The sequence below is a fragment of the Dermacentor variabilis genome, chromosome 10 (assembly GCF_050947875.1).
Source record: "Dermacentor variabilis isolate Ectoservices chromosome 10, ASM5094787v1, whole genome shotgun sequence".
Lineage (NCBI taxonomy): Eukaryota > Metazoa > Arthropoda > Arachnida > Ixodida > Ixodidae > Dermacentor > Dermacentor variabilis.
The window spans coordinates 94,863,493-94,876,872 of NC_134577.1; the positions used below are offsets into that span (position 1 = coordinate 94,863,493).

The window sequence follows — 13,380 nt, forward strand, 5'->3', positions numbered from 1 at the left end:
CCGGTGATCCATAATCATTATTGCCTAGACCAACGATTGGCGAAATGTAAATTTTATCAAGAAAGGGTGGACCTGTATCACATTATCTGGGCCTGCCCTTGGGCGCCCCGACAGGGCCAAAAAATTAAGGATCGGAAGCAGTGTGAGACCGTGTTGCTCAGCTCGGCCACCGAAGACCAACTTTTGGTCGTGCAGCAGGCCGAAGATGCCGCTAGAGCTCGAGGGCTTCTGGCCACCATTTAGGCAATGTTGCCCCCCCCCCCCCCCCACCAATCTTCTGGCTACACAAATAGAAGTTATTTCTCTCATTTTGGGTGATAACAGCCACTTTACAGTTAAAAAAAAGAAAAAAAGAATTTTTATGCACAAGAGAGCAAAGAGCGATGCTCACTACGAGGAATCGGCACAATTAACGCATGATTATAAGCTGAATAGTAAAATCGCATGAGAAAACTACTGTGAAGGACTAAATGATAGACTGACAACAAACCCTAAGCTTTTTTTGTAGATACGTAAAAGTGTATGGATCAAATCAATTGGGTATAAAAGGAATCTGTATTAACCAAGTTGATACAGCTGACTAAGAAAGGGCGACGTGCCCAAATAAATTATTGCACTCTTCATTTCTGTGCGCGCGAAACAACTGGTGGAATGTAAACAGTTTATACAGGAAACTTCGGACAGCTAAGATGAAGTAAACCAAACCACGAGCTTTTCGGGGCAGCTTGCATGGAATTAACTAAATAAAGGCCAATATCCGCGAGCTTTGGAACTCGTCTCAAACTTCGTGTGTGCAGGGCGGTGTTCTCTCGGGGCAATGTAAATTGGACAAGTTCATTTGGGTGCGGACGGGCTCAGAGCGACAAAAATTAATTTTATTTCGCGGTAATTGTGCTACGCAAACTCTTGAGGCAGATGCATTCGGCGTTTGCAGGATCGAAAGATGGCGGCTTCGAAGCGGCTCTTCTATTATGGCGTAATTTTTGGTCCGAGTAGAAAGCGGTAATCCGAGCATAAGTAAAAAAGAATAGTACGTGTAGCATGTGTATTACAAAGGAGTGGCATCCTAATTTCATTTGGAAATAAATGTGGCGTGGGAATCATTTACAAAATACGACAGTATCGGCGTGAATGGCGCAACAAAGCAATGCTTTTAGCAAAACGAAGGCGAAACGTCACATCTGGGAACAACAGAGAAACGCGTAGGAACGTGCATCTTTTACGTCTTAGTGACATACTTTTCACTGTCTATATCACCGACGTAACCGTCGCGTATCTTTACGCGTCGCAGTTATCGGACGACATATTGAATGCACGACTACGGCAGCCTTTCTGCGTGTATCCCGTGAGGAGCAGGTGTTCCAGCTTGCACAGGAGCTTGAGGCGGTAGTAGGGCCCACGCAGAGTCAGGAACACACAAGCGCTGGACCATGAAGCATCGTAGTCAATGTCGTACGCTGCGATGTGGTAAGCAAGCGCCTTGGCATTCGGTTTGGTGTCGCATATCTGCGAAGGGAAAGAAAGTGAGGATGTTGCCTAGGCTTCTGTTTAAGAACGCAGAATTGCATTCAGGGAACGGGTTCTTAAAAGCAATATCATCATAATAAGACTGGCACTCGTAGGTACAAAAACTGATATGATTCACTCAAATATAAAAAAAGTATTTAAAAATCTTCTGGCACAGTAGTCTCGCAGGGAGGGTGCCCACATTTCTGTTAAAGCTGCTCTTGAATCAGGCATCTGTGTATGTGATTGTGTGTGTGTGCTATGCAGCTTATGTAATCGTAACGTTTTCCTGGAAAAGCTCACGGGGGACACTATGCACGAATGCGAGCTTTCTGATTCCTTTTTTTTTCTACCCCATGGCGGGCGCCACCGCTGCCGCGGATGCGCGGAGGCGAGTGCCATCTGGATGGTGCTGCAAGGAACGGAGAGGAGCGCGCCGCAAGACAGACTTCAAATGGCAACTGGAAAAGGGGATTGTGTTTCAGTTTTCACGTAACAGGACTATGTTTTCTCGTATATTAAAACTGCAGACCAATGGTATCATGTCTGCAGGTTTTTTGTACGTCCTACTTTGCAAATTTTCTGACGCGTTTTACTTTGAGAAATTCAATTAGTTCAGTAACACCTCTGCACCACGCGGAGAGCTTGCGTGGAATTGAACGCGTCGTTCGGGATGTTTTTTCTCATGCGGTCAGCGGCGTGGACACCGTAGCCGACACCAATGACGTATTTTCTGCGACATGGGATCCCTAATTTTATCGCATTATTATGAGGCTTTGCCATTTCGCAGTAGTTCCCTCCTTTTTATGGATGGCTTGCTGCAGTGTATCATGATGCGCTCCGATCCATATAATATATTTATCCATGCGGTAAAATTTGCAAGCTTTCTGTATATGCTGTTCGCATGTCATCCTAGATGTGCGCGAGCTAGCAGTTTTACTCCGGCCGTTAAATACACGCGGAGGGATCCTAGGTTCAGTTGTTATAGTGGATGACTTGTTCTGAGCACCACGGCTCTCGCACCTGATAGCTTTTCATGCGTCACAGAGGCTTTCGCCCAATCCGGTACTGTCGCTGGGGCTTTGATGAGGCGACAAAAACAGGATTTTGCTGTGCTATAGCATCCCTTTCCGATTAACAAATGATGGCTGAAGGTATACGAGGCGCAACGCTCTAACTCGTAGGTATTTATTCCCAAATGCCTAAGCTTGTTTGCGCTCGCATACTCCTCCGACAGTACGCCGGTGACGTCACGTCCACCAGGGAAGCGCCTGCTACAAAAAGGGCCGCGCTTTCACCGAGGAATCACTTGGCAGCAGCAAGGGCAGCCTGACGAGACCATCTAAATCTTGTCCGCTATCATTGCAGGTTAGAACGTTTTCCATACAGTGAAGTGCCATTTCTGTCCTTTCTGCCCAAACTGCTGCCAACGCCGTTGCTTGTGTGCACTCTTTTGTTGCACTTGAGATGAGTGGATCTGCTGAACTTAGGAAGGAAATGCGCGAATTTCAAGCTAAACTTGAACGGGATCTAAGAAAAGACCTAAGGGAAGTCAAGGCAAGTCTCGAATTTTTCAATAAAGAATTCGAGGACAGAAAGAAAGAACGTGATGAGCTGGCAAAAGTAAACAAAGAGCTCCAAGCGGCTAATGAAAAGTTATTAGAAGAATGCCAAGCGCTCAGAACGCAAGTTTTACAGCTCGAGGATCGAGTGACTTTCTCGGAGCAGTATTCAAGGAATCGGAACCTTGAGATTAAAGGGATCCCTTTCTCTGAAGATGAAAACCTTCCTGATGCTCTTGATAAAATAGGGGAGGCTTTAAAGGAGCCTATTGCGAAAAGCGACATTGAAATTTGTCATCGCGTTCCTGCAAAAAAACCCAACACTGTACCAAATATCGTTGCACAATTCAAAAGCCGTCCCAAGCGAGACGCTGTGCTCCAAAAAGAACATAAAATGCGCCTATCAACTGAGGACCTGGGTTTTTCACCAAACTCGCCGCTGTTCATCAACGAACACCTGTGCCCAGCACTAAAACGAGTACTTGGCAGTACTTTCCACCCTTTTGCAAAGAAAGCAAAAGGGTGGAAATCTGTCTGGACAAGCAATGGTAGGGTTCTTGCACGGAAGGATGAATCGTCATCGATTCTGTACCTTCGCAATGCTCAAGACGTGGAAAAAATGGTTTAAGTGTCTTCACTTTTTTATATTTTGCATCTCGCCTGTAAAATGGCTCAGTCTCCGCACGACATAAACACCACATTTAATACATCGAGGAAAATCGGCTTGAGCTCTTTTCATCTGAATATTAGATCAGCGAGGCATAAAGAAGACGAGCTTTCTGTTCTTCTAAATGAATTTGTTTTTGACTTCGATGTAATAATGTTGACTGAAACGTGGTATTCATCAGATACAGAGGTTTACAGGCGTGATGGATATAATAGTTTCTTCCTAAACAGACCTAATAAACAAGGTGGTGGAATAGAAATCCTCATCAAAAATATCTAGAATGTGAAATAATTCCTGAACTGTCTCTATTGACTGAAGCTTTTTGAATGCCTATGCTTGAAATAGAGAAAATACATCTACTGTGTGATCTACCGACCGCCAAACGGTCAATTCAATCAATTCATTTCCCACATTGAATTGCTATTCAACAACGTGAATGTAAATAATTTGGAATTACTACTTGCGGGTGATTTCAACATTGTTGTGCTAAAACCTTGCCCTGCGCAAGAGACCTTTCTTTTGGCAGTGGAAGCAAATGGTCATGCTATCACTACTAAAACTGCAACACGTGTTACAATGTACACAGAGACTTTGATAGACCTTTTTATCACCAACATTGATGTAAAAAACGTGATATCAGGAGTTGTATGTAATGGCATAAGAGACCACTTTCCGATATACCTTTTTGTTGAATGTGAAGATAAAAGAACACATGCGCAAACTTCGATGACAGTAAATATCCAGAACATCGCCCCTGTAACTTTGGAATCTTTCTACTCGAGTCTTGTGAATGAAAACTGGGATGGTGTATTCCATTGTGACACTGCAGATGAGGCATATGAAACATTCATATCTATTTTTAAGCGCATTTACTGTGAACAATTTAGAGAAATTATTTTAAAGCCACATCATAACAACCGAAAGCCATGGATCAGCCGTGAGTGTTTAAAACGAATAAAAAAGAAGGGTAGATTATATAAAAAGTTTGTCAAAACGAAGTCACTTTTAGATTTGAAAATATTTAAGCAATATAGAAATAAGCTGAATTCCTTCATAAGAAATGAAAAGCGGCGCTTCCTGCAGCATCAGTTCCAACAGGAATCCTGTAAGGATAGTGCAGACGTGTGGAAAAAACTAAACAAGTTGCTAAACAGAACCCCATCGTCGCCAGTTATCAAAGATCTCGTTTTTCAGGGCCGCCGCATACATGGCACAGAGCTTGCCGAAGAATTTAACAAATTTTTTAAAGATGTTGTCAGCAGTTCTCAAAACCCTCAATCTCTGAGCAGCACTATTCCTAGGAATAATCGCAGCATTTATTTTGATCCGACAGATGAACGCGAGGTATGTAATAGCTTCAACTCGTTGAAAAATAGCAAATCACGCGATATTGATGGCATACAAATTATTCCAGTTAAATATGTGCTGAACGTTATTGCCCCCCTACTGACTTATATATATAATCTGGCGTTATCAACAGGTTGCTTCCCCAAATTAATGCAAATCTCCAAAGTAATTGTACTTTTCAAGAGTGGCGATAAAAACGATATGTCCAACTATCGACCTATTTCTATTCTGCCGATTTTTTCTAAGGGCCTAGAAAGAATAATTCATAAAAGACTCATGAACGTTTGCAATAAGTTTAACCTCATTAATCCGTCACAACATGGTTTCCGCCCAAACAGGTGCACTGAAACAGCCTTACTAATGCAAAAAGAGATAATCCTCGAGGCACTTGAAAAAAGGGAGATATTCATAGGTGTTTTTGTGGATCTCTCGAAGGCTTTTGATCGCCTAAACCATCAAACACTACTCACTAAGCTAGAAAGATATGGAATACGTGGCACTGCAGCTTGTCTACTAAAGCCCTACCTACAGCACCGATATCAATGTGTAACAATAGATCAGCATGTTTCGACCCTTCAACCAATAACCACTGGAGTTCCACAAGGAAGTATCTTAGGACCGCTACTGTTTATTATATACATAAACAACATAACAGATATCAGCAACCTTCCAAAATATCTTCTGTATGCAGACGATACGAGTCTCTTGTTTAGGGGTAATAACATTCCATTGCTCATTTCAAGCATAAACAGCGTATTAGAGAAGTTGAAATCATGGAGCGCAGCAAATTCCTTGATAATAAATAGTAAGAAAACAAAAGCGGTACTTTTTCATTACCGGCAGAACATCGTTACATCAGACATTAGGCTAAAGAGAGACAATTCTATTATAGAGATAGTAGACACAGTAAAAACACTAGGAATTTTCTTTAACAAGAACATGAGCTGGGACCCTCATATTAGCTCCACTTTAACCAATTTATCAAAGTGCGTCGGAATACTCGGGAAATTTCGCTCCTATCTACCTGTATCGATTAAATTAATAATATACAACACATTATTCATGTCATATGTTAACTACTGTTTCCTTGTTTGGGGCACTACTACTCAAACTAACCTGCACAAAATACACACGCTGCAAAAGAAAGCAGTACGTTACATAGCAAATGTTGACTACCTCGCACACACCGAAGAATTGTTTAAGCGATTCAAAATCATACCCGTTCATAAGTTATACGAATTTTTCTTAGCCGTAAGATATAAAAAATTCGTTTTTCACAATGACAACTTCTTGATAGCATTGTCATCCCTCGAAGCAAACTCAACGCCATACTCGTTTCGAAAACACGAACGTTGGACCATTCCCCTTTGCCGTACACAACATGGTCGACAATTGATGCGTCATGCAGTTCCAAGGTTACTAAATAAATTCATATTTGAACGTTTTTCTCTTGAAACATCTAGTACACAAACTCTAAGAAATCATTTTTTGTAAGCCGCTGTATTCCCTTTGGATTAAAGTCTGACACGAATGACATTTGCATCTCTGTTAACACCTATGCATTGTGTATAAATGAGCATGTACGACGAGTTTATATCCATTGTTCTGAATTTCACTAATAACAATTTTTCTGAATTCTTCCACTGTATTCCCTTTGCGTTAAAGTGTGATGGAAAGGACATTTTCATCTCTGTGAACACCTATGCATTGTGTATTAATGAGCATGTACCAAGAGTTTATATCGACTGTTCTGAATTTCTTATATTATATTCTGTTATGTAGTGTGTGTGGATTTTGTACTTTCTTTTAAAACTTTTGACCTTGCTGTACGCCATGTAGGGGGGCTCGGGCTTCCTCAAGCGAAAATCGTTCGCTTTTTGCCTGAGCCTACCCACATCATAATGATGTAAATAAAACTGACTTGACTTGACTTGACTAATAGGTTCACGTGTGTATGTACAAGTGTTATATCTCTGAGACGCGTAGAATGGATGAACAGCTACCAACTGTTACAATTCAGCAATATCTTGAACTGCGTGTCAAGTGTTGACTTTGTAAGCGAGCGAACAAAGCTAACTCGCAAGACTAACCATGCCAGTTGAAAGGCTTACGTTCAAGGTGAATAGCCTCTGAAAGTGCTAACACACAATGAACGTTTCAGATGAGGCACAGCAAGGTTTAAGAAAGATTTCATAAGGGATTAAAGAAAATATGTGAGTTCTGCTGCGTGTGTTTCGATGCCATTGCCTGCTGGATGCCGAAGTTTCAAAGCTGGCTGGAGCGAGAAATTGTGCGCGAAACGCGAAATGCGTATATACGCAATTATTTACTTGTTTAGTAGCACATTATAGTTGCCGCAAAAGCAGGCACTATCATAACGAACTGTAATTTTGAAGTATTATTTACACCAAATATTAAAATTCGTGAGTCTAATCTAATACGCGCGTCTGCTTACAGCATGTCTATTTTTCTTACCCACAACCAAACTCGCTCACAATTAAGCAAAGGTGACTGAATTGCTCAAATATCAGCAATGAGTAAATGAATGCGCTTGTAATTGAGTGTGCCACGTACTGATACGAGAAATTTCCGCCACAAGCAGCAAGGCAAGCGAGTAACTAGGGATAATATGCATTTGCTATGAGCTCGTGCAAAATCTGAAATACTGCATGTTCTTAGAGCAAACCTATTGGAGCTGGTGAACACCCACGACCGTATATTATAAAAACTGCATCTGTTCAGGTACTAACCCCACGATTACTCGAGCTAGTCATCTAGAGATGCTGCTGTATGTGGCTGCTTCGTTTTGTTGAGTTTACATAGCGCCTAAGTCACTAACAATTCTTCTGATATCATTTGTTCGTCTACCAGTGTCTACAAGACACACGCGAGCATCTTAGCGCTCACTGAAACGACGCGGTTATGCTTTTTATTTTTCGTGACATTAGACGATGTCCGCTTCAGTTCGCATGTGCTCTTCGCTTCGGTTTTACACCGTGCGAGATGAATGGGCAGAAACGGAGTGAAACTCTCTCTCCAATTGTTACCCGTTACTTTTACGATTGTCCTTTGTCTGAGTTGAGGATCGGTTTTCTTTATTCACCTACATGGTCATTTTTTTCCCAATATAAGATCATGAAATGCTTGTTTTACTTACGGTGATTATATTGATGATTTCGATTGACATCTCCTTCGTAACGGGGCCGCAAGAAGTGGGCACCTAAGCTGTTGGATATCGTAGTGTATTATAATCATGCATAGCTGTGTAGCAATTTGCCTCTCTTTCTTTTTTTCTTTGTTTAATATAACCACTACCTCGATATGGCACAGTTACCTATGCCTTTAACGGCTGAAGTTATATCAATCTCTGTCCTGCTTTCTTTTCCGGCTAGTACTGCAAACTCCTGTTACATATCTCGACGGCTGAACACGTAATGCATCTATCCGCTTTCTGTCCCAGTGCTTCTGGAAGGTAAACGTTCTGCACGCTCTCAGTGGCTGAACATCTTGGCATTGCATTAACATGTACTCAGTTGTTTTTGATCTTTTGCTGCCGCAGATAGATACGAACCTTTGAACGCAATGCCCTCTCGCTGTCAAAGGTCACGGTGACCTTGGACGTCTTGCTGTAGGTTAGGGACACGTGGAGGTTGCTGTGATATAGGTAGTTCCTGGACAGTTCTGCGTCAGAGCAAAACTTGAAAAAAAATGAAATATAAAGAAAACATTCTCGATAGCGGAGCGTGTTCTACAAATGAAACTTCATTCTATGAAGATATTTATAAGGCGCTGAAGTAATAGGAGAAGTTGTACTTTTTACAATAGGTTCTCGATTTCACGGGCAGATATCCGAATGAAATGACTATGTGTCTTGCGCACCATATACGTGAGTCAATGTTGTGCAATCCCACAAAGTTTCCTTTATGCACGTACATCGTGAAGGATGAGAGGTCTTTCAGCCTGACAAGTTTTGTGGCAAGGAAGATGGAGCGGCCTGCATCAAGTTCAGTAGAAAGAAATAAGGTTTCATAACGTTTAAATAAGTTTCCGCAGCGACAGATGCGTCGCAATAATGTGAGACGAAGTACAGAAGGTCAAATAGTACAAGTACTTAAGCCTATATAATGAAAAGCGAAATAATTACATCCATAGGTAGGAACAAATACACAACTGCAGCAGAAATATTAACCGAGGACTGTAAGCTGAGGACTGCATGAAAAAGAAATGATCCGCAATCTTTATTTAGGGTATTTCAACCCTTTTAAAAGCAGTTGAAGATGCTAACGCTCTCAGCTCCTTTTCAACCCTCTCTCTCTCCTTATACTATTTAATTGAGTTTTCTCAGAAGTATTACCAGCTGCAAGGTTCCTGTTATCTTCTGAGGCACATCGTTTTCACTAAAAGCAAAAAAAGGATAAAAATCAGTCTACGTCTAGATAACGTACATACCATACGTAAAATACGCACAGCCGGCTTTGCGAACGTTAGCTTAGGACATTTCTGGAAATAAATACAACCATCTTGCGAACCTTGTGCCCCCTCGTCGCCGCTTAAACATCGTCAGTAAATTTTATTTTATTCTAAAAGCCACCCTCCCCACTGCTACAGAAGTAGCCATGCACGCGTCCACGACGTGTAATATTATTAAGTTAACCGATATACGTGAGGACCACCACTGGAAGCGGTGGCGCTGCCATAGTTCCCGCGTACAGAGTTGGATTACGCGACATCACTTTGCCTTTGCGAGAGCTGACGCGGCGTGGGAGAGACGAAACAGCATCTGAGCAGGTTGATCAAGTATGAAATGCTTTTAGCCCCCGTTGTCGGTGACGTTCAAGAGACCTTGAGCGAGAATTCGGAGCCCTTATCCATGAACTCCACAAAAGAATGGAACGAGAACATCCGGGCATCGTCACTAGAACAAAGCGAGATCACGAGGGCATGCAACCGAAATTTAAGGAAATGCGACCTTGGGCCCCCAATTCTTTCTAGGTGACCGCATCACAAACGCTAGTTAGTACACAAAAAAGCTACAAAAAGTATTGCGCACGAGTTCTTCCGAATGTTCGTTCACAACATCACTCAAGCTGCTACTTCAGGTGCTCTGAAGTTGTCATTTTCAATTGCAACGTTCAAAAGGAAGATACAGTGTACATATGCTTGATTGTTGTCACTTGGCGTTCAGACGGAATTTCTTGTACTTTTTTCAACGCCAGCGGTCCGTGAGTTCCGCGCGCGTCCGGCGCTCTCCGGGAGCCTGTTTCTACGAGACGAGACTTGTAAAGAGGTTCTGTCTGTGACAGGAAACCATCGCGTCCATATGGACCAGTGCACATTATGGCGTAGTGCGGTGTGGGGTGGTGTAGTGTGGTGGGTTGTGCCGTTGGGAGCATGCACTACACCCCTTTTAACATTGTGGCTAGTATCATCTCCCGCCAATCTGCTTCGCTGGTTGCCATTTCATGCTTACAGCTAATCACGATTATGTGACAGCTAGAATTTTTTTAATATTTAACATCCGCAAACGTTCCCACATGCTGTGGGATGGCATTACCTTATTAGCAGCAAAAAAAAAGAAGAGTTCTTTATGAAATTCTTGGTACTTCTAATTACGTTCATCGCGGAATATATACAACAGGGCCGGCATTTTCTCATGTTTTTGCCGGCTGTTCGTTGACAGTGCCATGTTAAGTCGTTGCCTATGGAAGCGTAAGCTGGTGAGAGCCTTTCTCGCCAACTTTAGGGGTTAAAAATCGGACCATAAAATTTTGCAATCAAGAGGCAGTTTCTTGTCGAAGAATAACAGCACTCACTATGTGGCCGAGTTACAATTGTCGATGGTGTTAGGCTATGTGAAAAAATATATGCATTTAAAAATATGTAATTTGTTTGACCTATAGCCAAAATGAAAGAAGGCATTGACTACTACTTAGTAAAAATAGCAGATAACGTTTTCACCTTTTCTTCGTTCTTTTATTCCCATCCGGCGTCTGTTTCAAGACGAGCAGAAAATTGCCGCCGATTTTGTCATTTGTGCTATCACTGCCTGGAGGTGCCATGCAAATGAGCACGATTACGTGGTTCGCACCCTTCTTATGGAGGAAACTTAAAAAAAGTGGTCGCTGATTGTGCAGCTCTTGCATTCTATTGGTGATACAGCTTAATAAAGACGCAACGAAAAAATTTTCCAAGAACGATATTGCCCGTAATTGCGCCATCAAGATACTTTCATTATAACGTTATGCGTAAAATGTAGCTGCATTTAGCTTTACCTAGTTGGCTTACGATAACGATACGAGTAAGCGTAACAGCGCATGACAGGCGTGTGGGCCTGTTGTTCGCAAAATGAGTAAAAGAAGAAATGTAATAGTAAATGCCGAACCACTAGGGCAATCTCGAGCAATATTCGTTACATGCTGAAAGCGAAGACCCCAGATTCACGGGCTATATCTCTGTCCAGCGTGCACTTTGTTGTGTATATCGCTTCATGTATTCTACTGCTTCACACTCGCTCATGAAGCCTGCTAATTCATGCACATACCATTGGCGCTTTAACGTAAAGTATTCCAAACTGTTTCCATTTTGTTTCTTCAATAAACCTCCTCGATTGCTTAATCATATATCCTGCCCCCCCCTCCGCCCCTTTCGCCTTTCTGTAACGTGACCTCGCGAAAACCGCGAAGACTCCCAATCAAATTTCACGTGCACACATTTATTTTGCATGATTAAACCGAGCAAAAGAAGAATTGTTATTCATATTTGGGCAACCTTCATGCCATTAGCCCTCCGGTAATGGTAGCAAGTTTTCGGGTAACACCAATTTCGCCTGTCTGTCCCGCGATGGCACAAATTTGCGAACGCTGTCCAGGTGGAAGTGAAGTGTAAGCCATAAACGTGCGTGAATAATCATCAGCCTATTTTACGCCCACTGCAGGACAAAACCCTCTCCCTGCGTTCACCAATTACCTTTGTTCTGAACCAACCGACTGAAACTTGTGCCTGCTAATTTCCTAATTTCAGCACCCCACTTAATCTTCAGTTATCCCCGAGTGCGCTTCCTGTCTCTTTGCAACTATAACTCTAATGGTCCACCGGTTAGCTAACCTACGCCTTACATTGCTTGAAAAGCTCCATTTTTATTTCTTCATGTCAATTACCACATCGGTTATTCCCGTTTACACTCTGATCCACACTGCTATCTTCACGTCCCTTGTCGTTCCGCCTGTCATTCTTTGTTCCATCGCGCTTTGTGCGGTCCTTATTCTCGAGCTTCTTTGTCAATCTCTAACTTTCTGCCCCATGGGTTAGCACCGGTAGAATGCATTGATTTTACACATTTATTTTCGTTGACAGTGGTAAGCTTACAGTCAGGATCTGACAATGTCTAACCAATGCACTCCAACGCAATTTTATTCTTCTCCAAATTTCATTTTCATTATCAGGGTCCCTGTTAGTAATTAACTTAGGAAAACGTACTCCTTCACATACTCTAGAGGCTAACAGGCGATCTTCAACTTTTGTTCCCTTACCAGGCTATTGACCAACTTTATATTTGCCTTCTGCATAATAATATTCAACCCCACTCTTACACTCTCTCTGTCCTCAATCATTTGTTGTAACTCGTCTGCATTGTTGCTGAACAGGACAATGTCAGCTGCCAACCGAAGGTTGCCGAGATATTTGCAGTTGATCCTCACTCCCAAGCCTTCCCAGTTTAATAGCTTGAATACTTCTTTCAAGCATACAGTACAGCAGCATCATTCGAGAGAGTGTGCCTCCTTGCCTGATCTTTAACGTGTATTTCTACTTGTGCAAAATCGAGTTACCTGTAGAGTCATCGTAGATATTTTAAAAGATATTTAGGTAAGGCTCCTGCACTCCTTCATCACATAATGCATCTGCGACTGTTGGTATCTCTAGTGAATCAAATGCCTTTCTGTAATCTATGAAAACCATATAGAGAGGCTGATTGTACTTTGCGGATTTGTCGATTACCTGATTGATGACGTGAATGTGATCCATTGTAGAGTATCCCTCCCTGAAGCCGGCCTGTCTTTTTGGTTGTTCTTGCTGAATATTTTATGCTATGGTGGCAGTAAGCTAATGGGCCTTTATTTTTCAATTCTTTAACATCTGCCTTTTTCTGGATTAGTATAATTCTGGCATTCTTCCAGTTCTCTGGAACCTCTGAAGTCGCGAGATATTTCGTAAATAGGCGCCGCAAGCTTTTCAAGCATGATATCTCCTCCGTCTTTTGTTAAATAGACTGTTATTCCCTCTTTTCCTGCAGCTTTTCTC

The 13,380-nt window shown here is 42.2% G+C and overlaps 1 protein-coding gene across 1 annotated transcript in view; it reads right to left on the reverse strand.

The window, feature by feature from the left end:
• Nucleotides 1-1,068: 1,068 nt before the first annotated feature.
• Nucleotides 1,069-13,380, reverse strand: part of LOC142559668 (uncharacterized) — a 41,651-nt gene continuing 29,339 nt past the window's right edge. Inside the window, exons 6-7 of the mRNA XM_075671237.1 lie at nucleotides 8,654-8,779; nucleotides 1,069-1,506 (exon numbers count right to left, since the gene is read on the reverse strand). Coding sequence (XP_075527352.1) covers nucleotides 1,279-1,506; nucleotides 8,654-8,779 — 354 coding nt within the window. The 3' untranslated portion in view covers nucleotides 1,069-1,278. The remainder of the gene's footprint in view (nucleotides 1,507-8,653; nucleotides 8,780-13,380) is intronic.